The following is a 27,862-nucleotide window of genomic DNA, read 5'->3' as shown; positions in this document are numbered from 1 at the left end:
AAGATCGGTAATCTTTAATATAAACGCTACAGTTGATAAAATAAATGAAGGCAAAAAAAATCATTAACAAAATATATCGCTGATCGCCTTATAAAAGTGATAAAATAACTGCAGTTGTTAAATAGAACTCAAAGAGTCTGAATGAAATTAACAATATCGGGAGCAATTAACAGTAACTGACCAAAACCACTAATCAATCATTATATTTTGATACTTCAGATTCTGTAATTATACGATTTTCCTCAAACCTATATAATACCGACCATGATCGATATTTAAGTATAAGATAGCTTTATTAAAACTTTTAATCTGTGCATGGCAAGTGTGGGTGAACTCCTATGTGACAACTTTAATATCACTAAATATCTAAAAATCTCTAAATTTCTCTAAATGAAATTATCCATCGCATCATATTATTATTATATTAGTGCAACTATAAGTGCCTAATTCAGTGAGGATTTCTCTATTGCAGTTGGATTGCAAAATAAAACACGTGGCAGAAGCATGAACTCGCTCATCAAAACCGGCCGAATTATATAGTCAATTTAATTCTGAGCGCCAAACACGTATCCGATAGTAAACAACAAAATGTTAATTCTCTGTCTTCTCTGTTCTCTTTACCGAATCAAACGAGGAAAAAGCGGAATCGCAAATCCTAAAGTTTCAAAATTAAAGATATTTTTTGTGCTCAATATAACAGTGCATCATGGATATAATATTAATTATAAAGGCAGAATGGTCATACATTTTTACTCGAAATCACTATCGCTGTGTTGACCAGTGTATTTCGGAAATAGTTTCCGCTTTTTCTTCGTTGGCTTTGGTAAAGTGGCTGCAAAATCGTCTCGGCGGATTTGGGCATTTTCTCCTAGCTTCCGAACCCTGAAAGAAATTGATATATTTAGATGTACTGATTACTTAATGATCTTTTAATCTAATTGTCCCTATCTACTGGAAATTATTGAATTGTTAAATAAAAGGAACTAGAATACTAGATGTACTGATTACTGTTGTGGAACACAACAAGAAAATTGAGAATAATCTTGTGCGAGGGTAGGGACCCAGATGTCGTTTCTAACCCAAATAAACTTTAAGGAGGCTTCTCATCAGTAGCCGCACCTCCTTACTCGGTTTCTGAACTGGAATTCTATGGGCTTCCAGACGGCCAGACCGAGTATTACCACCCCATCCTTCTAGAGTTCATCACAAGTAGCACCCACCTTGAAGATCTTTGACACCCAGACACACCCCATTGGCGAACAAACTTTGGATATAATCTTACATGCTCCCGAAGGAATCCCTGGTTTATGGTCTTTCTCATCGTCACCAGCACTTTCACTAGAGTCACCAGCCCTTTCACTGGAGTCATCAGCCCAATCACTGAAGTATACAGAAGTATAGTTGTGGAACACAACAAGAAAATTGAGAATAATCTTGTGCGAGGGTAGTGATATTTAAATCTAATTGTCCCCATCTACTGGAAATTATTGAATTGTTAAATAAAAGGAACTAGATGTACTGATTACTTAATGATCTCTAAATATAATTGTCCCCATCTACAGGAAATCATTAAACTATTAAAAAGTGATTACTTAATGATCTTTAAATCTAATTGTCCCCATCTACTGGAAATTATTAAAAAGAAGGAACTAGATGTACTGATTACTTAATGATCTTTTAATCTAATTGTCCCTATCTACTGGAAATTATTGAATTGTTAAATAAAAGGAACTAGAATACTAGATGTACTGATTACTTAATGATACCTAAATCTAATTGTCCCCATTTAAGGGGCCAATTAATTAAATAGTAGCCTCCTGAATAATCTTGCTTGCTTCAAGCTTTCAAGGTTAATATATGTGTTCTTCTGACATTAAAACCACTACAAACATACACATATAATACTTGCAAACGAGATGAACAGTACCATGCATCGAAAAGTGCCACAAAGAAAAGTTTATAAATCATTAATTTTGCTTGCTTGGATATATGTATTACAGCTGGCATTAAAACTATAGATAAAGTGAAAGAAGCGTATGACTTAATGAAAAATCAAATGACAGATGACAGATGACAATTGTAATCAAGCTGGCATTAAAACCATGCAAAAAGGAAAAGAAGCGTATGACTTTATGACATGACAAATCAAATGACTGGTGATCAGCAATTAGCACTGACCTGTTTTCCCACACCGAATAAATTTAACTCCTTGAACAATTAGAGTTCTTTTGGACACCAGACTATTCGGAAATCGGACCTGAAAGAGTTTTAACCTTACAAATTGAACAAAAAATTAACAAAGGATTGAAAGCTTAACTCAACCTTTCGGGAACAGAAGCAACACTCATAGATGTTCGTGGAGTATCAGAAAATCACTAGTTAAAATTTGTATCGAATAAGAGAAGATATCGATTTGACAAGAAAAGATTTATCGCAGACACGCGCCACGCGGTTTATTTAGACGCTTATCCAATGCGAAATTCAAATATCGCTCTTTTCGTGAAATTGATGGCGAGTGAATTAGTAGCGCCGGTTACCATGACAACTAGCAACGCGTGAGTTGTACCCCATCCATAATTAATTACATGCTACAAATTTTAAATGATTAAATTTTGCCTTTGTTACACTTTTTACGTTTGAGTTAATAAACTATGATGATTATATATGATTTTTTTTCCATTCACACTCTTTTGCAAAGAGACAATACTAATAGTGAAAGGTTATTGTATCACGTGGTGACCCCCACTGTCGCTTCACTTTAGTGAGTTTCTACGATACAGGGGAAGCCGCGCACGAGTGCGCGGCGGGTCATACAACGTATGACAAAAAGGTTACGAATGGTCGTTTATGCAGAAAAACGTGGATTTTGAAGATAGCGGTAGGTGGGTGATCTGAAAATGAATACGTTGTCATTTTGGAGGACTTCCCAGAATACCTTACTGGTAGGGGCCTAACTTCAACAAGAAATGCGGCCGCTTTTCTTTTGTGGATGGCCGCTCAATTTCCCGATCCGTGATGGAGTATTTGATCATATTCCATACCACCTGTGGACCCCAGTCTTTACTGTTTATAAGCATGCAGATATGGCGGAGTGACAGGCCGAGCGCCGCCCAGTTGATATGATTCCATATTTAATTTGAAAATCGTGTATATTTCTATGTAACCATATGTTTATTGTTTATGCAACCTGACACGGATCTGTGCAAAATAGTAATACTAACTCAAAATAATAATAATATGCTATCAATTAGTCCCTAGCGGGATGCGTACATGATGAAATTAACAATGTACTTGAACATTTCAGCACCGCGCGCCAACAATTGTTTAATTCAGATTTTCGCGCAAAATAACTTTGCGCAGGCAGACACGTGGGCGAAACGTACGCAGACACGCACGCTCGCACGCAGGTACGGTCGCAAAGCTACCATATCCCAAAAAAAACCTCGATCGCTAACCCTTGTCCTTGACTCTTTTGTGCCTTCGGCACTTGAGTCATGGATCGGGAAAAAATATAAGAGATACAAACGTCTCATGGTTTTCAACAAAATATTCGTTTCGTAAAACTAAGGTTACCTCTCCAGGAGGAAAATTTAAGACAACGTAGTTGTTCATGTTGAGTTATCTCAAAATCTCCAGAAAAGTCTAATTTTGGGCCGATCAAAAGTTTGCAACTTTAACTTTGCGGATTCCTGTCCTCTGATTGGCTGAATTGTGTCACGTGCTGGCTGCTTGAAGATTGGAATTCTGGCACGCGTGCAAATCACTTAATGTCGCGCGCGAGGTCAAGCCGTTTGTTTAAATTAAACCACCTCTAGTAACACCGTCAGCCAGTAAATTTTGCTGGGTATCAAATCGTATGACTGATGACGAAATATCCAATTAGGGCTGGTACAAGCACATTGCTGTCCAGTCGCAAGACGAGGTCGCCTAAACACTTATATGAGAATTTTCGCAGTACCAAATTTGTTATACCTTTTTGGAATGATCAGTGAGTTTCGCCTAGGTGCCAATGTGCCATATGCATATTTGATGTTGCGCGGCTTTTGGAGCAAAATTAGGTGTAAAAGTCACGTAATTTGACAAAATTTTTTGATTTTTGTTGTATTATTTTGTTATATCTTCGGTTCCTGAACATGAATCATGCTGAAAATTTGTCAAAACCTTCTAATCATATTTAACAGTTAACTACGCCGAAACTAAATTAGTTGGGAGAGATTGGTCTTGATTAAGAGGTCTAAAAATGACAAAATAGGCATAAATTCGTTGATAGATAGCTCAAATTCTGACCATGCATCGAAATTGCTCAAACTAATTTAGGTTCAGTAAAACATTAGTGTTTACGTAAACTTTGTCATACGTTGTTATATGACCCGCCGCGCACGAAGTGCGCGGCTCCCCCTGTATCGTCAGGACGATAAAGTGAAACGACTGTGGGGGTTGCAACGTGATACAACATAAGCTGACCAAATTTCAACAAAATTGTTATATGGGATCAACTTCACGTATTGTAACTTTTTTTATTGTTTCCGAAATAATGTGCTGGCCGAAATACGACATACGAGCTAAAAACCATTCAATGGTTAGTGCACGCGTCTAACGGTCGATGGCGCATGGCCTAGTGTATGCGCGGCGCGAGTGTATTTAAATGTATTAGCAATTAGGCAATAAGCCCGATTTGTATGTGACATGCGTAGTATCTAGTATTATTATTATATAGTGCACTGATGTGTACAATTATGAATTATAAAACATGAGTATAGTTCACTTTTTGCTTAAAATTTCTTTAATTGACGATGTCAATTCATTGCAGCTCGGTGCGGCACAGAAGCGCATCTCGCCGATCTAGCGTGAGAAGCCTCATTGAGTGTGCGGGCGCGGCACAGTAACGCATCGCGCTACAAACAATTTCTTAAATTACAAATAAAAACAAAATATAATATAAACCACGCACGATTAATTTTCCCTACGATGTACTAACCATTAATTTAAGTACCATTAATTCTTTCGAGTGAAAAGTGTGACTGGAAAAAATAAAACGTATTTACATACTATGTTTTTAATAAATGAGTGGGATTCGCGCATGATAACAAGAAATGCGGCCGCTTTTCTTTTGTGGATGGCCGCTCAATTTCCCGATCCGTGATGGCGTATTTATCATATTCCATACAACCTGGGGACGGCCCTGTCACCAAGATGTAACCCAACTCTCATATAAACATGCAAATATTATATGGCGAAGTGACATGCCGACTGCCGAGCGCCGCCCAGCTAATATAATTTTATATTGAATTTGAAAATCGTGTACACTTCTATGTAACCATATGTTTATTGTTTATGCAACCTGACACGGATCTGTGCAAAATAGTAATACTAACTCAAAATAATAATAATATGCTATCAATTAGTGCCTAGTTGGATACGTACATGATGGAATTAATAATGTACTTGGTTGGATCAGCGCCGCGCGCCAACAATTATATAATTCAGATTATCACGCAAAATAACTTTGCGCAGGTAGTCACGTGGGCGATAACAGTGCTCGCAGGCACGTACGCACGCACGCTCGCAGGCACGGTCGCAAAGCTACCATATACAAAAAAAACTCGATCGCTAACCCTTGTCTTTGACTCTTTTGTGCCGTCGTGCTTCGGCACGAGTCATGGATCAGGAAAAAATTTGTTTGACCAATGTAGCGCCACGCATCAATAATAATGAATAAACGAATCCAGAAAATTAACACATGGCTAGTTCTACGGCAATTGAATTCAATCACAAGTACGTGTTTCCCTATTTACAACATAATAGGGACCTCAGGCTATTATCATGTTCATGAACGAATAGAGATTCGGTGGAATGACAGGCTGAGCGCGGCCCAGCTCCAGTAAACAGTAAATCTCCGCCAAAAGCACACTCCCCAAATTGCGCGCATTGCTGTAACTTCTTTCAAACTTCATGAATCGAGATAAATTATTTTGCAATATATTCAGAGTTAATATATGCACTTATACAAATGACTAGGAATACTTTTGAAAGAGAATAACAAGCTCATTGCTCAAAAACGTTACTGACGTATTTCTCCATAAAGAGCACAATAGCGTGAGTAGCTTTTGTCGAGGTGCCTCGAAAGTGATCTAAAACGATTTCCCGTTCAATTTTGGTCGGAGAATGCCAACTTAGTGCATAATCAAGGAAGTTATAGACATATTTCATTTAACGGGTGATACTCGTAAAATGTTTGTTTCAAATATTAGGACCGTCGACGAGTCCAACTCGGCGCACGTCCTGGTAGTGGTAGGTTATAAACCTACAATTTGTATTACCATTGGGTACAGGCATAAAATAAAAAAGGAGCGCAGTATATTCCAAAGACAATACAGTTCCCCACGTGAGTCGTGAAACAGTATTGGTGGACCAGTATATACGGGGAAGGTTGAAACTTGAAATCAAGACAAAATGAAAAAGTTGAATACAGCTTAACAGTTAGAAATCAACAATATCACAGAAGAAAACAAAATGTTTCGTCAAAATGTGCGTGTATGACAAAAGAGAAGCCTAAATCCCCTTCTAATTAAAAAAAAGAAAGAAAAAAAGGTAGAACTATATCTAGATGGAAAAAATCTTCATTTTGAACTGTTAGTGTTATTAAACTTTATTTTAAATCTAAAGATAACTCCAAGTTGAAGGTTGTAAACTGACTAAACTTATAAATGCCGAAGTCCCTATTACTTGATTCCACGACAACAATTATTCAAACAAATAACCCCTCAAGTTGAAAAATAAACATGTAATTCAAATCGCTCCTACTTAATTCAAATTAATACCACGACTGTGAATCGAATCCTTTGAATCACATCGCTCAAAACGTCTCGACAGATAAAAATCCATATATCTAGTCGCAAAATCAAGTCAGAAACAGGGTCGCAAAGAAGACTAAGTAAAGGGTAGAGCCAATGAAGCGGTGTTTGAAAGATGGTAACATTATGATTACATCTCATATTCTGTATCCTAATATGTCCACACATTGTTAAAGTTGCGTTGCGGGAACTCGGCTATCCCATCTGTAACGAACACCTTCAACCTCATCCGTGGCCAGTAATTTACATCTTCGAGAAAAACTGAGGTAGGGAAGTGGTTATAATAAGACACAGAAATACTAACAGGTACTTCAGAATATCCTCTAGCTTCAGACAGTACTGCCGTCAGTTCAAATCCGAGTTAAAGCTAAACTAAATCTAGACTGTGACTGTTCTTGAAGCGTTAGTATTTGTTTGATCTATAGTCAGTCTAGTTAGTAGTAATTTTGTACTGAAAGTTAAAAGCCGTCTAGCAGACGGTTAGTAATCAATCTATAACTTATCAAAGTATTAAAATTATTGATTATATATCAAAACACCCTAGCTAGCCAATAGCTGAAGGCACTGTGATCAAGTAAAATCGAAAGGATTGACTCGTTAGAAACTTACTTGGAAAACAAACTGAAACTCGTATTGAGAGCCACCTGAAGTGAAGATTGTTAACTTTTTCTTGAAATCAAAACATAATTAAATTAAGGTATAACTTATTACGCTCAAATAAAGAGGCGATAATATGTAGATGTATTATATTCAACATAATATACAATTGCTAGTTTAGTTTTAAGCTAAGTAATTGTCAATAACTTCCAAACGCTTATCGCCAATATATACATGGGTGATTACAAAAAAAATGGAATTTTGTTCAGATCCCTTTATCGGGTCGATCAATTCATTTGTGGTCAAAATCAATGAAACAGTGTTAAAATTTGGACAATTTTGAACAGAAATACTGATAGTCAATGCAAAACACTCCATTTTTTGTAATCAACCGTTATACACAAGCCAATATAGTCAATATATACAATATATATACAATTACAGTGCTGGGTACTTACAAAATTATAAAGACAACTAAATAACCAGGTATCATCAATTTCCCAACATCAGAACCGAACCATGCAGGATATAGATAGCAGCACGGTATATAATGAGCTTTTACAGAATAACAACTAAACAACCAGAACTATTATACACCACCCCGACAACCGAACATTTGGCAAACACGATCATCAACCAAACCATCCAGATCCACATACCGCATGACCTGTAGTCTACTTCTAACTGCTTTGGCTCTACGGTAATTAAAAGCCACAAAATAGCAACTTTACTCAGAACCTAAAGTTGTGTTTTCAGCGTGGTGCAGTGTTTGTATAAACATTGAGTTCCTGGTATATTTTCAAGTACATACTACACTGGCTGATTTTATAGGTTAGACTGCGCCAATAGTTCAGCAAATATTCTGCATAATTAATGGATTAATGACTGCAATAAATAGTAAGGAAAACTAAAGATAGTTATGCGTTGCGATAAGTACAATTAACCCCACTTATTTGGCGGACGAGTTCAGTGATGAATTCCAAATAAAGCCCAAATAAATTTCGTAGTTATTGAGAGTCAAGGGAAACGTTATGCTTCAGAAAAATGATGCGCCACAGTTCTGTATTTCTGATTTTCTTTTCAATAATAACCCGTAACGGCGCACTGTATGAGGGTGCACTGTAACGGTGTACTGTAGGAGGGTGCACTGTAGGAGGGTGCACTGTAGGAGAGTGCACTGTAGGAGGGTGCACTGTAGGAGGGTGCACTGTAGGAGGGTGGACTGTAGTAACGGTGCACTGTAGGATGGTGCACTGTAGTAACGGTGCACTGTAGTAACGGTGCACTGTAGTAACGGTGCACTGTAGGAGAGTGCACTGTAGGAGGGTGCACTGTAGTAATGGTACACTGTAGGAGGGTGCACTGTAGGAGGGTGCACTGTAGTAATGGTACACTGTAGGAGGGTGCACTGTAGGAGAGTGCACTGTAGGAGGGTGCACTGTAACGGTGCACTGTAGTAACGGTGCACTGTAGTAACGGTGCACTGTAGGAGAGTGCACTGTAGGAGGGTGCACTGTAGTAATGGTACACTGTAGGAGGGTGCACTGTAGGAGGGTGCACTGTAACGGTGCACTGTAGGAGGGTGGACTGTAGTAACGGTGCACTGTAATAACGGTGCACTGTAGTAACGGTGCACTGTAGTAACGGTGCACTGTAGTAACGGTGCACTGTAGTAACGGTGCACTGTAGTAACGGTGCACTGTAGTAACGGTGCACTGTAGGAGAGTGCACTGTAGGAGGGTGCACTGTAGTAATGGTACACTGTAGGAGGGTGCACTGTAGGAGGGTGCACTGTAGTAATGGTACACTGTAGGAGGGTGCACTGTAGGAGAGTGCACTGTAGGAGGGTGCACTGTAACGGTGCACTGTAGTAACGGTGCACTGTAGGAGAGTGCACTGTAGGAGGGTGCACTGTAGTAATGGTACACTGTAGGAGGGTGCACTGTAGGAGAGTGCACTGTAGGAGGGTGCACTGTAACGGTGCACTGTAGGAGGGTGGACTGTAGTAACGGTGCACTGTAGTAACGGTTCACTGTAGTAACGGTGCACTGTAGTAACGGTGCACTGCAGGAGGGTGCACTGTAGTAACGGTGCACTGTAGGAGGGTGCATTGTAGGAGAGTGCACTGTAGTAACGGTGCACTGTAGGAGGGTGCACTGTAGGATGGTGCACTGTAGGAGGGTGCACTGTAGGAGGGTGCACTGTAGTAACGGTGCACTGTAGGAGGGTGCACTGTAGGATGGTGCACTGTAGGAGGGTGCACTGTAGTAACGGTGCACTGTAGTAACGGTGCACTGTAGGAGGGTGCACTGTAGGAGGGTGCACTGTAGTAACGGTGCACTGTAGGAGGGTGCACTGTAGTAACGGTGCACTGTAACGGTGCACTGTAGGAGGGTGCACTGTAACGGTGCACTGTAGGAGGGTGCACTGTAACGGTGCACTGTAGGAGGGTGCACTGAAGGAGGGTGATTTATTAACATAAAATGTCAGTGTTTTAATCACTATTCACAACTTCAGTCTCTCAGCGGCAACCCAATGTGAACCGTGTATTACAAAGCTCAACCAGCAAGTGTACTTCCGTGCTGGCCCAGAAAGTTGTAGTGGGTGATATTTGTCCATCCATAAAGCTCGCTTACAGAGCTTATACCAATTACCATCGAAATTGCCGATGATAGTGCTGCTGGAGGGAAATTGGAGGCAGTGTATAAGTGGTGGAAGGAGTTGCTCCAAGTTGGACCTAAGTATGGTTATTTTCCTAACCCATCTAAAAGCATTCTAGTAGTGAAGGACCCTCAGATGATCGACCAGGCCAAGGCATTGTTGGAGAGTTCAATATGCAAATAACATCAGGCACAAGGCATCTTGGTGCAGTACTTGGCAATACAGGTGTCAAAGATCAGTACATTGCCGATAAGGTCCAAGGGTGGTGCGAAGACATCAAGATGCTAGCTGATATTGCAGAATCTGAGCCTCAAGCAGCCTATTCAGCCTACATCTCTGGCATACAACACCGATGGAAGTTTGTTCAAAGGACTGTTCCTCATATCTCTGAAGAGCCGCTAGAACATGAAATAAGACAAAAGCTTCTGCCAAAGATGCTGGGCAGGGAGATTTCAGACTTAGAGAGGGACGTGTTAATTCTACCAATAATATTAGGAGGATTGGGCATTGGTAAACCCCACGAGGAATGCCAGTCTGAGTACACAGCTTCCAAGCTACTCACCACCGAGCTCACAAAGGCAATAGTGGACCAACAGGAAGTTTACACTGCATCCAGTAACCTCACCAAATCAGGGAAAGTAATGATAAAAAATTTGAAGAATTCCGAGCTCCAAGCCAAGTTTAACGCTATAGCTGAAAGATGTGGCACCTCCTCTAAGAGAGCACTACTAGCAGCAAGAGAAAAGGGAGCGTCCAGTTGGCTTAACACATTGCCACTTCAGCAGTATGGCTACACTCTGAACAAAGAGGAGTTTCGTGACAGTGTCTGCTTACGCTACAGCTGGTGGATACCAAACACTCCCATCACCTGTGGATGTGGGAAAACAAGTGATCTTGACCACCTTCTCACCTGTAAGCTAGGGGGTTATGTGATAATGACCCACAACAACATCAGAGACACATTAGCAAATCTCCTTCGTGAGGTATGTCATGATGTGAAAGTCGAACCCCAGCTACAGAAGGTAAATGAGGGTGACTGCCTCAACCCCAAGACTATAACAGGTGACCAAGCTCGGCTTGACGTATCTGCTAGAGGAGTTTGGACTCCATTTGATAAGACCTTTCTTGACATAAGGGTTTCACACCCCAATTGCTTATCAAACAGGACCAAAACTCTTCAAGAAGTATACGAAGAGAACGAAAAGGAGAAGAAGGATGAGTACTTGGAGAGAGTGTTGAACGTAGAGAAGGCCACTTTCACCCCAGCCGTATTTCTCACAACTGGAGGCATGTCCAAAGAATGTAAGCGGTTTCTAAATAGAGTGGCAGACCTCATCGCCAGGAAAAGAAAAGAGAGGTATTGCGATTTGGTAAGACATGTAAGGACAAGAATAAGATTCGCTATGTTAAGAACCACACTCATAGCTCTACGAGGGTACAGAGGAAAAAAAATGGACAGCAAATATGAGACACCACTATCAGAATGTCTCTTATAACCTCATCACTGCCCCTATGATGGAGTAGATGTGTATATATCTGATTGTTGATATTTCATATTATATAATATTGGTAGCAGTGGACAATTTCCGTTACCTCTGTATTGTGCTCTGCCAATTGCAACACTTGAATTACTTTATTGTATATATACTGTTTGACACTAATACTCTTTTGATTACCATCGAAATCGACCTTATAAAATGCAGAATATTTTTTCCCGATCCATGACTCAAAGTGCCGAAGGCACAAAAGAGTCAAGGACAAGGGTTAGCGATCGAGGTTATTTTTGTATATGGTAGCTTTGCGACCGTGCGTGCGTGCGTGCGTGCGTGCCCTCGCCCCCAGTCTAGTTATCGCCCACGTGTCTGCCTGCGCAAAGTTATTTTGCGCGATCATCTGAATTAAACAATTGTTGGCGCGCGGTGCTGAAATGTTCAAGTACATTGTTAATTTTACCATGTACGCATGGCAAGTTTCCATAACTAATTTTTTGTGATCAGCGGTAATAACCGCTTTTTTTACGCTAAAAAAGCGCTTATTGATAAAACCCACCGTTATTTGGCGATTATAAAGCGATTATAAACGGTCCCGTTAATAAACGATTAAAAACGATTATAATCGCTTTTTCCATAAAATATTTTTGCAAAAGCGATTATTAGCGCTTTAAAAGCGACAATAAATCGCGAATTAAAATTATTAGTGATAAAAAAACGCTTTTATTTTAGGGTTGTCGATTATTATCGCTCCGTAAGCGCTTTTCAAAAAAACGCTTATAAACCGTTTTTTGGACCGTTTTTAAAACGCTTTTAATCGACTATAAGCGATTATATTCACTAGGGAAAGTTCCAAATTAAAAAGCGCCTACTAATCGTTAAAAAAACGCTTTTTTATTTTAAGTTAATAAGCGGTTTAAATCGATTATAAAACGATTATAAGCGACAATAAGCGATTTTTTGAAATCTGCTAAAAAGCGATATTTTCACTATGATCAGCGCTTATAACCGCTTTTCTTGAAATTTTCCTACTGAAAAGCGTTTATAAGCGCTTATTTATTTGCTGTCTATAAGCGATTATAAACGATTATAAGCGCTTTTTTAAGTATTTGAAACGAGGAAAAAATTGTCAGGTACGAGATATTATAAGCGATTATAAGTGATTATAAAGTATCGTAAATGTTATTGTCTTCAATTGTCGCTTATAAGCGATTATAAACGATGAAAAGCGCTTTTTGACGCATTTTAAAACTATGATCAAAATATGTTTTGATTTGATTTATTTGGGGTATATAAGCGATTATGTAAGCGGGGTATATAAGCGATTATAAACGATTATAAGCGCTTAATTCTTTACGTATTTTGAACGAGGACACAATTAACAACAAAAATTACGCGATAGCCGGAGGTCCCCAGGTAACGTCTCCGTCTCCGTCTCCGTCTCCGTCTCCGTCTCCGTCTCCGTCTCCGTCTCCGTCTCCGTCTCCGTCTCCGTCTCCGTCTCCGTCTCCGTCTCCGTCTCCGTCTCCGTCTCCGTCTCCATCTCCGTCTCCTTCTCCTTCTCCTTTTCCTTTTCCTTTTTGAATTCGATTATTTAGGGCTAGGGCTCGGGAATTAGGGTTGTGGTAAGGGTATCGGATAGCTTCGGGGTTATATATTATGGTCGTTAGGGTTGGGATTACGCAGGAGGAGCAAAGTGCAAAGAAACTGCCACAAACTGCTACAAACTGCTACTAACTGCTACAAACTGGCTCTTACTGCCACAAACTGGCACTAACTGCTACAAACGGGCACTGACTGCTACAAACGGGCACTAACTGCTGCAATCGCGCCCACGCATTGCTCCTCCTGTGATTAGGGTTTATGTAAAACCGTTTTTTACGGCTGCAAAACTATAAAAACCTTGTACCCCCATCGTTGTTTCATTATACCCCTGTAGAGTTTCTACGATACAGGGGGAGCTGCGCAATTGTGCGCGGCGGGTCATACAACGTATGACAATAAAACCAAAGTCACATGAAATTTTTGGGCGAGCGAATTAGTAAAAGCCAGCTCGGCATTTTGCCGCAATCTACGTGGTTGCGAGAAGGATTATTTGATGCGCGGCGCAGCCCAGTAGTGCATCGCGCTACAAGTAATTGTTCTAGTTCTACTTTATTGTATCCCAGAGTGGTATTTGACGCACGTTACTGGGCGGCGCTCAGCCTGTCATTCCGCCGAATCTCTATTATGAACATAATAGCCTGAGGTCCCCAGGTAAGACGCACGTTATAATTGTTTATATTAGGCGTGCAGAATTTTAACAAGAATTTCAACAAAAATTTTGCCGCGGTTAAACCACGCACGATCAATTTTTCTAATTGCCAAACACCACTCTGGGATATACTAGTGACTAGGGGGTGCACCATAAAAATAAACTTGCTCGGATTTTAAAAATGTTTGTACCATTGTTTTCTAGAGACTGTGAGAATTTTCACAATACCAAATTTGTCATTACATACCTTTTTGGAAAGATCAGTGAGTTTCGCCTAGGTGCCATATTTGATGGTGCGCGGCTTTTGGAGCAAAATTAGCTGTAAAAGTCGCGTAATTTGACCAAATTTGACCAAATTCGTTGATTTTTGTCGTATTATTTGGATATATCTTCAGTTCCTTGCATGAAATCATTCTGAAAATTGGCGACGACCTTCCAATAGGGCTTTCACAACTGTCCGAAAAATTTGGTGGATATTGGAGTTGATATAGTGATCAAAATGGGGCAAAATACGCTGCTTTTAGCTGTAACATAATGTCTGATGGTTGGATATGCTTTAAACTTTTCGGACACTTTCCTTGTAAGTCTATGAGTAAGATTACCAATTTTTGTTGCAATCGGAGGTCGGGAAGGATACTTAATATCTACCCAGGAAAAGTTACCGGCTGGTGGTGGTACTAGAGTTGGTTTAATTTAAACAGACGGCTTGACCTCGCGCGCGACAACAAGCATGATTTGCACGCGTGGCGCATTCCAATGTTCAGGCAGCTACCACGTGACACAATTCAGCCAACCAGAGTACAGGAATCCGCAAAGTTAAAGTTGCAAACTTTTGATCGGCCCGAAAGGGGACTTTTCTGGAGATTTTGAGATAACTCAACAATTACGTTGTCTTGAATTTTCCTCCTGGAGAGGTAACGTTATTTTTAAAAGAGGAACATGTTACAAAAAACCGGAAGTCTCCAACTCTTTTACTTTCAAAGTTAAGCCCCATCCGGTCAGGGTTCCTGGGTATTTGTTTGAAGAAAATTGTGCTGGCCGAAATTAGCGCTAAAAAACCATCCTACAGTCGGCACGTGCGGCTCACTGTCGATGACGCACTACCTAGATATACAATAAAGTAGAACAATTACTTGTAGAGCGATGCACTACTAGACTGGACTGCGCCGCGCATCAAATAATTCTTCTCACAACCACGTAGATCGCAGCAAAATGCACTATTGGGCCTTGCCGAACTGGCTTTTATTAATTCGCTAATTTGCTCGCCCAAAAATTTCATGTGACTTTGGTTTTTATTGTCATACGTTGTATGACCCGCCGCGCACAGGTGCGCGGCTCCCCTGTATCGTAGAAACTCTACAGGGGTAAAGTAAAACGGCGATGGGGGTTACTGGGCGGCGCTCAGCCTGTCATTCCACCGAATCTTTATTCTTTATGAAACATAATAGCCTGGGGTCCCCAGGTAACGATGGGGGTCACGACGTGATACAAGGTTTTTATAGTTTTGCAGCCGTACAAAACGGTTTTACATAAACCCTAATCCCAACCCTAACAACCATAATATATAATCCCGAAGTTATCCGATACCCTTACCACAACCCTAACCCGAGCCCTAGCCCTAAACAATCGAATTTAAAAAAGGAAAAGGAGGAGGAGACGGATACGGAGACGGATACGGGGGCGGAGACGGAGACGGAGACGGAGACGGAGACGGAGACGAAGCTATCCGATACCCTTACCACAACCCTAACTTGAGCCGCGCCCTAGCCCTAAACAATCGAATTCAAAAAGGAGACGGAGACGGAGACGGAGACGGAGACGGAGACGGAGACGGAGACGGAGTATCATATCAAATTGTTGTTATTCTCTAGCCGACGGCTTGCTAGTTAAATAAATCGTACGCGTAATCAGTTTCAATCCCGGCCTCACGGAAAATCTTGAAACACGCGGTATCATAAACGTATTCGTAAACGGATGAAAGGCGACCATGTTACTAGTTCTATATAGATTATAGCTATAAGTATTAGTAGAAGTGTTACTGAGAGATGTGCACTTTGTGTTCATGTGTCGGCAAGAGAATAACCTCATTTGATTTCCTTTTCCTTCTCCTTGTCTCCTTGTTTCATTGTCTCCTTGTCTCCTTGTGTCCTTGTCTCCTTGTGTCCTTGTGTCCTTGTCTCCTTGTCTCCTTGTCTCCTTGTCTCCTTGTCTCCTTGTGTCCTTGTGTCCTTGTCCCCTTGTGTCCTTGTCTCCTTGTCTCCGTGTCTCCTTGTCTCATTGTATCCTTGTGTCCTTGTGTCCTTGTGTCCTTGTGTCCTTGTGTCCTTGTGTCCTTGTGTCCTTGTGTCCTTGTGTCCTTGTGTCCTTGTCTCCTTGTCTCCTTGTCTCCTTGTGTCCTTGCCCTTGTCTATTTGTATCCTTGTGTCCTTGTGTCCTTGTGTCCTTGTGTCCTTGTGTCCTTGTGTCCTTGTGTCCTTGTGTCCTTGTCATTGTCCTTGTTTCATTGTCTTTGTCTCCTTGTCCTTGTCTCCTTGTCTCATTGTCTCCATGTCTCCTTGTCTCCTTGTCCTTGTCTCCTTGTCTCATAAGCGCTTATAAACGCTTTTCAGTAGGAAAATTTCAAGAAAAGCGGTTATAAGCGCTGATCATAGTGAAAATATCGCTTTTTAGCAGATTTCAAAAAATCGCTTATTGTCGCTTATAATCGTTTTATAATCGATTTAAACCGCTTATTAACTTAAAATAAAAAAGCGTTTTTTTAACGATTAGTAGGCGCTTTTTAATTTGGAACTTTCCCTAGTGAATATAATCGCTTATAGTCGATTAAAAGCGTTTTAAAAACGGTCCAAAAAACGGTTTATAAGCGTTTTTTTGAAAAGCGCTTACGGAGCGATAATAATCGACAACCCTAAAATAAAAGCGTTTTTTTATCACTAATAATTTTAATTCGCGATTTATTGTCGCTTTTAAAGCGCTAATAATCGCTTTTGCAAAAATATTTTATGGAAAAAGCGATTATAATCGTTTTTAATCGTTTATTAACGGGACCGTTTATAATCGCTTTATAATCGCCAAATAACGGTGGGTTTTATCAATAAGCGCTTTTTTAGCGTAAAAAAAGCGGTTATTACCGCTGATCACAAAAAAGTAGTTATGGAAACTTGCCGTACGCATCCCGATAGTGGATAGGGACTAATTGATAGCATTGTATTATTATTTTGAGTTAGTATTACTATTTTGCACAGATCCGTGTCAGGTTGCATAAACAATAAACATATAGTTACATAGAAATATACACGATTTTCAAATTCAATATAGAATTATATCAACTGGGCGGCGCTCGGCCTGTCACTCCGCCATATCTGCATGCTTATAAACAGCAAAGACTGGGGTCCCCAGGTGGTACTGTACTGGTATGGAATATGATAGAATACTTCATCCCGGATCGGGAAATTGAGCGGCCATCCACAAAAGAAAAGCGGCCGCATTTCTTGTTAAACTCTGGATTTCACTATATAATAAAATTAAAGTAACTCACAAATTCTAGATATTATTGTTGTTATCTGGAGCAGCATCTGTTTGGTCTGTGGTTGGGTTTTCAGCAGATGGGTTCCGTGATCTGCAGCGACGTCTAGGCCTTCCAGTCGCTGGGTCAACATCCGGGGCTGTAAGACTCTGTCGCGGTGGGTTTACTTCTACTGTTACAGGGTCGGGCGGGTTTTTACCCACATTAGGAGATGCACGAGGAGATGCACGAGGAGATGGTTGTGGGGGAGGTACCCCGGCTGTCGATGTACGCCCGGGGGGTTGAGGTGTTATAGGTCTTTTTTGAGGTCGTGGACTTGGTGGAGCATTCCTTGAGAAAAGTTTAATGAGCAGAAAAAATACAATTTTGTGCAGCTATAAGATCCTTATTATTTGCTCACATGATTCTCATTGAAAAACGAACTAACAGATATTAGCAAATTTGAATATGCAACAAGGCTAACGGGTTTTTAAAAATCATGTGCTGGAGCTCTAATCGAATTTTGAGATAGATTGCCTTGATTGTTTGAAGAGCCGTTAACATACTTGTTAACATACTTGTTAACATACCTGGCGGTCGGTGGAGCAGCTGAGCACAATCCAGAAGAATAGCCAGATGTAGTTCCATTTGCAGAGTAGTTAGGGTTGGACTTAGTGACCGGTTTGGCATGTCCTGGACTAGCAAATTTGTTCCTAACTGATTTACTTATCTCCAGGCCTATTTTACCTGATATCTTCTTCAGTGGCCTTAGCCACAAGTTCTCCTCGAACGACTTTGTGAATTTTATGTAAGCCCACGGGGAAAGACCTAATGCGAGTAAGCCGACCGAGTAGCCTATGTCTAAGAACGTGGTCACCCAATCCTGTGTAAATGTGGGGGAGTCCTTAATTTTGTCATCGCACCATATATTTTTCTTTTCATCCTCCCTCAACGAGGTCAACTTTGCTTCATCAAGATTTTTCCAGACCAACTTAGCCACTGATGTATTGCCTGGAAAATGACGGTATTTTAAATCGCGGAGACTGGAGGTGAACCTTAAGTGTCATGCCTGTATTATAGTGTTTAGTATGCATAGTATATTCCACTCAATCCTTCAATCGCCCGTTTCACGGTATAATCGATTTATACGATATTTATTTCTGATTTATTTCTTCACTTCAGTAAAAGGGCTGATGACTAAGTTGTGTATACCATAATTAAAGATGAAATAGTACTTCAAAATATCTAACGCTCTTTTTGTCACTGCAACGTTTCGTTTGTTTGCAAACTAATTGACATTTAAAATCAAAACATTGGTACTAACCACCGACAAGAGATGTATTGTAAACCTCCACAATTGTTAAAGGCACCGCAACAAAGATGTATAGCGTCAAGATAAGGATCACGGACACTGGCACCCTCTCTTTTGCCTTTTGAGAAATATTACCTGAAATAGTCAATACAGCTAATGTTTGAAAATAATCATGGATGCAGATGTATTGTGAATAAATACAGGATTAAAAGGTGAACCCTTGGTAAAAGGGTACAATACATTTTGTAACTTGTATTAGTAGTGGGCATTGGTTTGGTTGTACGCTATTTCAGTTGTTTTAGTTTCTATAAGGTTATAGCTAACGTCTCATTTAAAAAAAAAACTTTTTACTTAACTTTAAATTATTTTTATTAGGAAAAAGCTTGAGGGAAGATAGCAGTTGCATACATAAAACGAGTTTAAGTCACCAATGCACAATCTGAAGTTTGTGGACCTCAACTAAGCCTATCACTTGTTATAATAGCTATATCTGAGAAACGATGAGGTTCTGACTAAGATCAAGAAGTTTCTTAAATTCTATTCTTCAGTTCTTAATTTTAATGTTTCATTCGGGATCCGGACTCTACGGCGGCGACGTACAAAACAGGACTCTACGGCATGGAGATGTGAAAAAACAGGACTCTCACGCTTAAATTTCTCTTAAATACTTACTAGTTTGTTTCTTAAGGTGTTGTTTGAGACTTGCAACGCTGAAGGTTTTGGATTTCATGGAACGCATAGGAACGGATTGGCTCTCGTTGACCGTCACGAATTGGTCCGCGGGGTTAGCGCCCCCCGTAGAGGAGTTGGTGATTTTCTGAAATTGTATTAACATGAAAATATAAATCTGAGACAAAATTAGTGTATAAATTATTAACTTTTTATCATTTACGTTGCGCACCGTGAGTATAGCTTAAGAAATATTTTCAAAAGGGTTAGGCTTCGAGTTTTAGAAAAATTTGAAGAAGCGATGGATTTTACTAATACTAGCTGGGGTGTAGTATCCTATTCATTATAGGAGTAATTTTATAATATAGAATTACTCCTAATAAATAGGAGACTGCACGCCAGAAAAAGGAAAGCGACCGGATCAGCTTTTCTTGTCGGACCAGAACCGGACTGCATTTGAATTTTTTAACCGGACCGGTTCTTTTTAGTTTTTCTTCTTAGAACCGGATTTGCTTTTTATAAGACAAATATTCGATGCATTCCAAAATATACCGGTATACCACACTGAATTTCAAAATACCGTTATATCAGAACTGCTTGTCCATATAAAAATGCTAGTGGTTAATCATCGAATTGACAATTGAGCAATTAGGGTATCAAGGCTGTAGGACTATTGAGCAATTAGGGTATCAATTAACATTCTTAAAACTTAATATGATTATCACAATTATCGCAATGAGGATTCTTATCGCTATCAGAAGGAGCCTATCATAAGAGCTTCAGTTAGTTCAGTGGTGTATTTAACCTAAAATCAGTGGTGGTGTTTTAACACTTCACAATTAGTGAAAAGGAAGGTTGGAATCAATGGGTGCATATTTACATGACCGGTTGACGACGACTGAAAATCAAATATATTTTAATTTTAAGTAGTATTTTTATTCAAAAAAATCCTTGTTTATAAAGTATAAACCGATACTGCTTCGTGTTACTTGTGTCTCCCTCGTGTTTAAAAGCTAAGATAAGAGTAAAATACAAATACGACCAAAATGAGAACTTATTCCAAAAATCATGAGCTTTTAAAATTAAATTCAGAATGAAATTTGACAAAGATAAACATCAGAGGCCAGGTATCGTAGTTTCGGTCATGGTTGTATACACACGATCTAAAGGTTTAAACGAACAAACCTCTCTATTTTTCTTGATGATAGTGAGTTGGTACACGATGGCAGAGTAGCAGACTATGCAGCCACTCAGAGGCAGAATTAGGCAGATCAGCACGTATATGATCATGTAGATCTGGCAGCCCGAATCTGCAGGGATGTCACCATCCATATAACCACCGTAGAAATATCCCCAACCCCATTCCTGTCAAATTTTCAGAATTTAAAAAAGTTTCGTTTAAATCAATGTTCCTATATCGGGTAATAAATAAAACTACATATCTGGTAATAAATAAATGATAAAAAATAAAAGTGCCGTTCATCACTTCATCTGGTAAATGAGAATTGATCAAGAGGAAATTACCTTGGTGTCATTATTTTGGCTGTACCAGAGATGTGAACTGGCATAAACGGGTTGAGATGGGTATACACAGAAACCAGTGAGCACTTTTTCTGTGTGTACCGATATGGAGGTACACAGAAAAGCGGTGCCGAGACCAACCACTATGATGGGTATGAACCACGACAGAAAACAAACAATCAGCTGAAATAAAGTGGGGTAATTATTTTAGTTTTTCCGTCTTCTGACAAAAGTGCACTCAAAGATCCGAGGTTTAAAATTACAATTTCTCATTTTTGGCAATTTCAGGATCTTAGGGGCTTCCCAAAGTGTGGTTTCTGGGAGCTGACGATTGTTTCTGATGGTTTCTAACGATTTTCCGGGATGGATTTTGAGTAAAAAAGAAGTTTAGATAAAAGAATCCAAAACTCAAAAATTGATCTTTAAGCACATTTGTCAGAAATCGGCGGATCTGAACATGCTATCGGAGATGGAGGCAATCTAGCATTTGACACTACACCTTCCTCCCATGCTGAAAACATATTTAGGAGAAGAGATTTGGAGCTACCTTATGAAAAAATGATAGGTGCGAATGGCTCATCCAGAGGAAATATTTAATTGGTATACAGTAAAACCCGATTTATGGCGAAGATTAAGGGACAGATAAAAGCGGCGGTAAATCAGCGTTTTGATTGTTCACAGTTATATTATGTTAATTCCTAATTTGGCGGAATGAAATAGCTGCAGTAAACCAGGGTTTATGTTAATGGGGGAGCGGTAAATCTGGGTTTTTGGTAAATGGGAGAGCTGTTAATCTGGTATTATGGTAAATGGGGGAGCGGTAAATCTGGGTTTATGGTAAATGGGGGAGCGGTAAATCTAGGTTTATGGTAAATGGGGGAGCGGTAAATCTTGGTTTATGGTAAATGGGGGGAGCGGTAAATCTGGGTTTATGGTAAATGGGGGAGCGGTAAATCTGGGATTATGGTAAATGGGGGAGCGGTAAATCTGGGATTATGGTAAATGGGGGAGCGGTAAATCTGGGATTATGGTAAATGGGGGAGCGGTAAATCTGGGATTATGGTAAATGGGGGAGCGGTAAATCTGGGATTATGGTAAATGGGGGAGCGGTAAATCTGGGATTATGGTAAATGGGGGAGCGGTAAATCTGGGTTTATGGTAAATGGGGGAGCGGTAAATCTGGGTTTATGGTAAATGGGGGAGCGGTAAATCTGGGTTTATGGTAAATGGGGGAGCGGTAAATCTGGGTTTATGGTAAATGGGGGAGCGGTAAATCTGGGATTATGGTAAATGGGGGAGCGGTAAATCTGGGATTATGGTAAATGGGGGAGCGGTAAATCTGGGATTATGGTAAATGGGGGAGCGGTAAATCTGGGATTATGGTAAATGGGGGAGCGGTAAATCTGGGTTTATGGTAAATGGGGGAGCGGTAAATCTGGGATTATGGTAAATGGGGGAGCGGTAAATCTGGGTTTATGGTAAATGGGGGAGCGGTAAATCTGGGATTATGGTAAATGGGGGAGCGGTACATCTGGGTTTTGCTGTACTGGGGCTATAAGATACCTGGTTGATGACAGTGAATTTGTCAACGTAGTAAAAGGGGTATGTTATCGCATAGAATCGGCTGTAACTCAAAAGGAAGAGTGTCATCATGGGTACACTAATAGCGATGCTGCTGAGCGGCGAGAGGTACTTACAAGTGTTCTGAAATACATGAAAACTTTAATTAAGTTAGGAAAATAACTTTCGACCCAGGATCAGTTCAATTTTGAAAGAAATCAAAGATTTCCGGAAACAAAGTGGTCCGAAACTTATCGTACGGTGAATACTGAATACAAAAACTAAACTATACCCCACACACGATTAGCAATCAGAGTAATATTGTTTTAACCTGTAATGGTTCGAAGGTTCCACCCCCACTTATCAAGATGGTGCAGATACAAAACAGGGTGGCTATACAATAGTTCAGCAGCTGAAATAAGGGAGTTACAAAAGCAATAATTTACTCCTGCCATAAGTTATGGAGTTACTTTAAGGGACATTTTCAAAACCATTCTTTTGAGTAATTTCAGAGCCCTTCCTCTCAGTTAACCTCAAGAATATATATATTTGTGTCAAATAAATAGTACTACTAGATCTTGGATCGCATACCCTAACCTGGAAACATAAGTATGAACCCTGAAATAATTAACTTACCAGCATGTAAATGTCAAGGGCATCCGATAAGAAGACGAAGAGTCCTATGAGTATCTGAAGTATACCAGCGAGCAGAAGGGCCGCTGCGACCCATACCAGATACTTGGAAAAGGAGAGTTCTCTGAACATCACCGCCACTGGACCACCCTCAAGGCCTACAAGAAATTGCGTTTTCTTTTTTTATAATCTCTAACATATTAAAGCAATTCAAGAGGTAACACAAGGTACATTCTAATGAATATTGGCGGAGACTGTATGAAACTTTAAAGACTGTTGCGGGGCAGATTAAATGCAGCTTATGGTAAAGATAATAATGACAGCAGCTGGAAGAAAGAAAGACAAATTGTGCTTACAGTCTTTTTTTTCTGTTAATTTTAGACTGTCAAGGCCTCGACTAGACGTAGGAGGTACGGTTCCGGTGTTCCCTAAATAAAATCACATTTCAATATTGAAACAATAGACAATTTAAAGAATGAGTTTTGAAGCTCACATTTTGGTTTGGCCGTCGCATCTGGGTCCTTGGTAACTCCAGGCACTTTTTGAGTAAATCCACCTAAACCGTCTGAATATGAAGTGAGAATAACTACCAAAATAAACACAACTGCTTTCTTTTTAAAACCACAGAATTACTTTTTTCAATTGAAATAATTGTAAAATTTAATTGGTATAATATTTACTCATTTGGGCCGATAAGGTATCTCTGATGACTAATGGAATGTTTCAAAATCTACGGTAAGTCGGAAAAACGTCTCTAAAGACGAACTTTAAAATATTTTAATGAAATATAATCAACACACAAACACTTACATGCTGTGACGTAGTTGAAGCAGCATACCAGGATCAAGCCTGTAAATATCGCAGTTAGTTTCAGTCACCAAACAAGAAATTGAGCCAGAAAGGTAAGAGGTAAAACAACGAGGAGGAGAAGGAGGTGATTGAAAGTAAATTGTTGTCTTTATTTAATCAATGTTTTTCGTGTTGTATAAAAAACCAGCCCATTAATGTAGTACCTGTTATGAACACGTGTTTGATAACTTTTGTCATTTTCAAGGGTAAAATCAGGCGTGCAGTCTTGATTCAATAGATCGTTATAGTGCCATGCTTAAAATGTACATATAGGTGTTAATTCTTCAATTGTTGTATCAATTTGCCTATTTTCCTTATTAGATCAGAGCTGATAATATTTTTTGAAATAAGAATGACATTCCTCCTCTGTAAAAAAAGCATTTCAATCTCGGAGAAAACTTAGTTAAAATTATAAAAACTTTTATCAATTTTACTCAATCTTAAACTGGAAATCCTAATATAAATCATTCAATTTCATGAAACAATGATGGTAACGTATGTCTCTATTTCATATTCACGTTTCCTTGAAAGATAACTGGTAGGATGTTATGACCAGTTAACATAACACTGACGGTATTTAGGACGACCAATACCAGCGGGGCAAGTTAAAACATACTGTTACTTTCATTCTTATCCACAACGAGGTGGCTATTTGTTCTAGACAACCATCCCCTTGATCAATAAACCTCCTCCAATCTTGTGGCAACCAACACACAGTTGCTTGGGAAACAGTTGTCCAGGACACACAGTTAAGAAGCACGTGTGTGCTAAACATCTTGGTGGGGGTCGGTCACGTGGTCTTGCCTACAAAATCATCTCCGATAGTGGCACTGTAATACGCGCACCTCCACAACGTGTACCACTCGGTATATGTTTCACGTAAAACCGGGCTGTTCTTTTCCAGGCTATTTGCAAATTTTATAAAGTTAAACCGCTCAGTTGTTCTTTCTGACGTAACAATGCCATGGCTCATTAGTAGATTAGAGCTGTCCTGTGTGTGCTTCATTTTCTGATCTAAAAGCGATAATGATGTTTTATTTTGTACTAGCGTGCTGAATGTGACATCTGATGGCCTTTAAACAAGTATGTATTATCACTGCATGCTCTTCAAAGACATGAGATATTTTATCGCAACAATAGGATGGTTAAACTTTTAAAATGTCATTTTATATTTGCTTGCTGGGTAGAAAAATATAAGTTTAATTAATATTCAACGCACCGTTCGCGTACATTACTTTAGCGGGTGGTACTTTATGAGCTGCCGTCATTTGTGATCTTTCAGATTGATATTTAACTTTTTCTTCGATTTTATTGTATTCGCTATTTAGGTAATTGATTATTAATTGATTAATTAAGTAATTGGCTTCATTGTTCAAAACTGTTTAGTGTTTGACGCCCCGTGACTGTCATATATGTATTATAGCGAGTATATACTTAAATCTAGTGAGTATGCGGTGTTTCCACTCTTTCGTTGAATTACCTGTTAGATTACATGCCGTGAATCAAAATGTTCGCTCTATTTTGTCACAAAAAAAGGAGTAAATCGATGAAATCATTGCTATCATAAGACCAATGATCCTCACCGGCATTATGATGATGCAAAGATAAGCAAACTGAACGGCTGCCAGTGCCAGTATCAATGATGGACTTACTGTACTAAATCCTTGACATGATATAACAGTTTGTCCTTTAAGAATCCTAATAGTAATGATCCCGTTGCTTTGCAAATCATCTCTGGCAGTAGGAACCGACCGGTCTATGGTTTTGGCTGCCGGACCGGAAACGACCGGATATTCCGGTTTGCTGCATATGTTGCCGGACCGGAACCGGGTAATAAGAAGAAGAAATTTAAGGCTGCCGGAAATTGCCGGAAAATTGAGATTAATCCTTGATTGGGGGTTTTTTATCAATTATAATATGTATTAAAAGCCATGTGGACACAACGATAAAGTGTTTACAGTCCGACTAACTGTGTTCATGCCCTACTTCAAATTTCAACCAATTTTCTTCTCTTTGAACAGCAGTCACTTGTTGATATGTTGTGCGAGCAGTGCAGAGGTCACTGATTGATCTGCTGTATGAGCAGAGCTGGAAACGAGTTGGAATAAAATCAAAACCCACATTGCAAGAATTCACTGCGCTTTTCCTAGCACAAATGTGCAAATTGCTTTAGAAGTAAAGCCCAAGATCCAGCAGCCAGCTCTCATAAGTTCGTGGCGTCGATGTAACCGAGGATAATGTCCTAAGTTTTTAATGGCATAATGGCATTTGTTTTAATCCTTGACATAAGGGGTTCCTCTGCTTGAAATGCTCACAGATAAAGCATAAATGATAGCTGTTTTGATACACAAAATCTCACATGAACGGGTCTTGAACATTCGCTGACAGATAACAAGCGACCGTGGAGGCGTGGAATTCACTGGTCACTATAAGAGCACTGACTGGATGCCCCTTAGCAAGAATTTAGACAAAAATACATTTCAGAAACATTTAAAAAAGAAATTTCCGGTTAAATATCCGGCTAAATTCTTGCAAACCGGACCGAAACCGGAACCGGACATTAAAGCCGGATATCCGGCCGGAACCGGATTCAGCCGGATATCCGGTCAGTTCCTATCTGGCAGTATGATCGAAAATAATATTAATAAAATGAATAAAATAATATTAAGACAGTGATGCTCCCAGGACAAATTAGAAACGGTTAGTGAGTCCATTTCCCCGGAATATGTTCCAGTAGTGTGCCAAAAATGTTTTATAAATCATGTGTTATCATGGTTATGTGACCGTGTGAGGACCTTGTGTGAACTACGTGTCAACAATGTCTGCATCAACCACCATTGTGCATTAACCGTGTGCCAACCGTTCATTTGATGTGCGTCAACCGTGCCTCACTTGCTTTTTATGAATGACCCCTAATGCTCTTATGGTTATAATGTTCAATAATGGTTGTTTAATAGACTCCTAAATATTATTCTTAGACTATGAGATATAATCACGATTCACGATCGACCGTAGAGCTACTATCGGGTCCCACAACACAGTTCAACGGTATACAAACTATTATACGAAGGCTAAAAATATAACACAAAATACAAAACATCCAATTGGCTTTATTGAACACAACGCATGATTTGACAAGAGATCCTGAGAGCACTGTTCTTTTAATTCGAACAAAGCAATTTCTAACAATAAAGCTGAATTCCGGTAAGTCTGCCAGGACAATAGAGGAGGGTAGGAAGAGGAGGGCCAGTCCGCGGTACGTCATGAATACGGTATCCTACCACATTAGCCAGCACCGAGCACACCTTTCATAAATATAATAAATTAATTTCATCCTTTGTTACCAAACTAAGATATGTCCTCACACCACAATGAAACCCACCCAAAAGCTGTTTTGTAATAATATTTTCTTTTTCAAATTAAGGATAAAATCAACCCTTCATAGATTAAAGGAGCTACCAACGTGAATGTATAAGAATTAAGTTGACTGACGTTTTATATGACGGTATAGTGCTGAATGTAAATTTATTTTCTTCTACAAGAACACTGTGCCTCATTGTGTCCGTGATAGTTTACATAAGACCTGAGTTATCTGTTATACTCTTTTACATACATTAAACTTTTTAGATATTGCTTCACTACTTACGAAAAACTGTCGATATCATCATAGTCAAAGATTTAAAAGTAGACGATTTTAAGTTCAACTAGACAATGGTAAAATGAAGACAATATGGCTCTGGGAAAATTGTCCATTACATTTGCTGACAGAGGTTAAATCAGTTATTCGTGAGTTGCACTTACGATTAACATAATTGTAAGATCAAGGAAGTAATCTCCTAGAGGTTTATCGTAGCACTGCTAGACAGATCAAGTTCGTCAATACTCCTGTGAATACAATGAAGACGTGGAGGAGGAGCATTTACTTGTGGAGGAGGAGTATTTACTTGTGGAGGAGGA

General features: G+C 39.6%; 3 protein-coding genes across 9 annotated transcripts in view; 1 reads left to right on the top strand and 2 right to left on the bottom strand.

Annotated features, from left to right (window-relative positions):
- LOC134811531 (uncharacterized) overlaps positions 1–27,862 on the top strand; it is an 84,110-nt gene that overhangs the window by 45,830 nt on the left and 10,418 nt on the right. The window lies entirely within an intron of this gene.
- The window catches only part of LOC134811529 (uncharacterized), a 106,909-nt gene continuing 85,410 nt past the window's right edge, over positions 6,364–27,862 (bottom strand). For 2 of the 7 annotated variants that reach the window (XM_063818394.1, XM_063818395.1), the window contains 13 exons: positions 23,867–23,905; positions 23,550–23,621; positions 23,060–23,214; positions 22,755–22,835; positions 22,427–22,567; positions 20,867–21,046; positions 20,528–20,707; positions 19,346–19,490; positions 18,686–18,808; positions 17,952–18,372; positions 17,395–17,712; positions 7,464–7,498; positions 6,475–7,115 (listed from right to left, as the gene is read on the bottom strand). In XM_063818394.1, coding sequence (XP_063674464.1) covers positions 17,400–17,712; positions 17,952–18,372; positions 18,686–18,808; positions 19,346–19,490; positions 20,528–20,707; positions 20,867–21,046; positions 22,427–22,567; positions 22,755–22,835; positions 23,060–23,188 — 1,713 coding nt within the window. In that variant the 5' untranslated portion in view covers positions 23,189–23,214; positions 23,550–23,621; positions 23,867–23,905 and the 3' untranslated portion in view covers positions 6,475–7,115; positions 7,464–7,498; positions 17,395–17,399. Of the gene's footprint in view, positions 7,116–7,463; positions 7,499–17,394; positions 17,713–17,951; positions 18,373–18,685; positions 18,809–19,345; positions 19,491–20,222; positions 20,241–20,527; positions 20,708–20,866; positions 21,047–22,426; positions 22,568–22,754; positions 22,836–23,059; positions 23,215–23,412; positions 23,485–23,549; positions 23,622–23,866; positions 23,906–24,069; positions 24,172–27,862 lie in introns of those variants that run through there. The other 5 variants (XM_063818390.1, XM_063818391.1, XM_063818392.1 and 2 more) reach the window with 5 other exon arrangements.
- Positions 7,452–10,108, bottom strand: LOC134826743 (DNA-directed RNA polymerase II subunit rpb1-like). Its single transcript, XM_063839236.1, is given in 7 exon segments — positions 7,452–7,498; positions 8,543–8,673; positions 9,541–9,581; positions 9,583–9,660; positions 9,662–9,716; positions 9,755–9,906; positions 10,088–10,108. Coding segments are annotated over 7 exon segments (525 nt in total).

Source organism: Bolinopsis microptera, chromosome 2 (genome assembly GCF_026151205.1).
Source record: "Bolinopsis microptera isolate Bmic1 chromosome 2, MBARI_Bmic_1.0, whole genome shotgun sequence".
Classification (NCBI taxonomy): Eukaryota; Metazoa; Ctenophora; class Tentaculata; order Lobata; family Bolinopsidae; genus Bolinopsis; species Bolinopsis microptera.
This window is presented reverse-complemented; position numbering and strand designations above follow the sequence as displayed.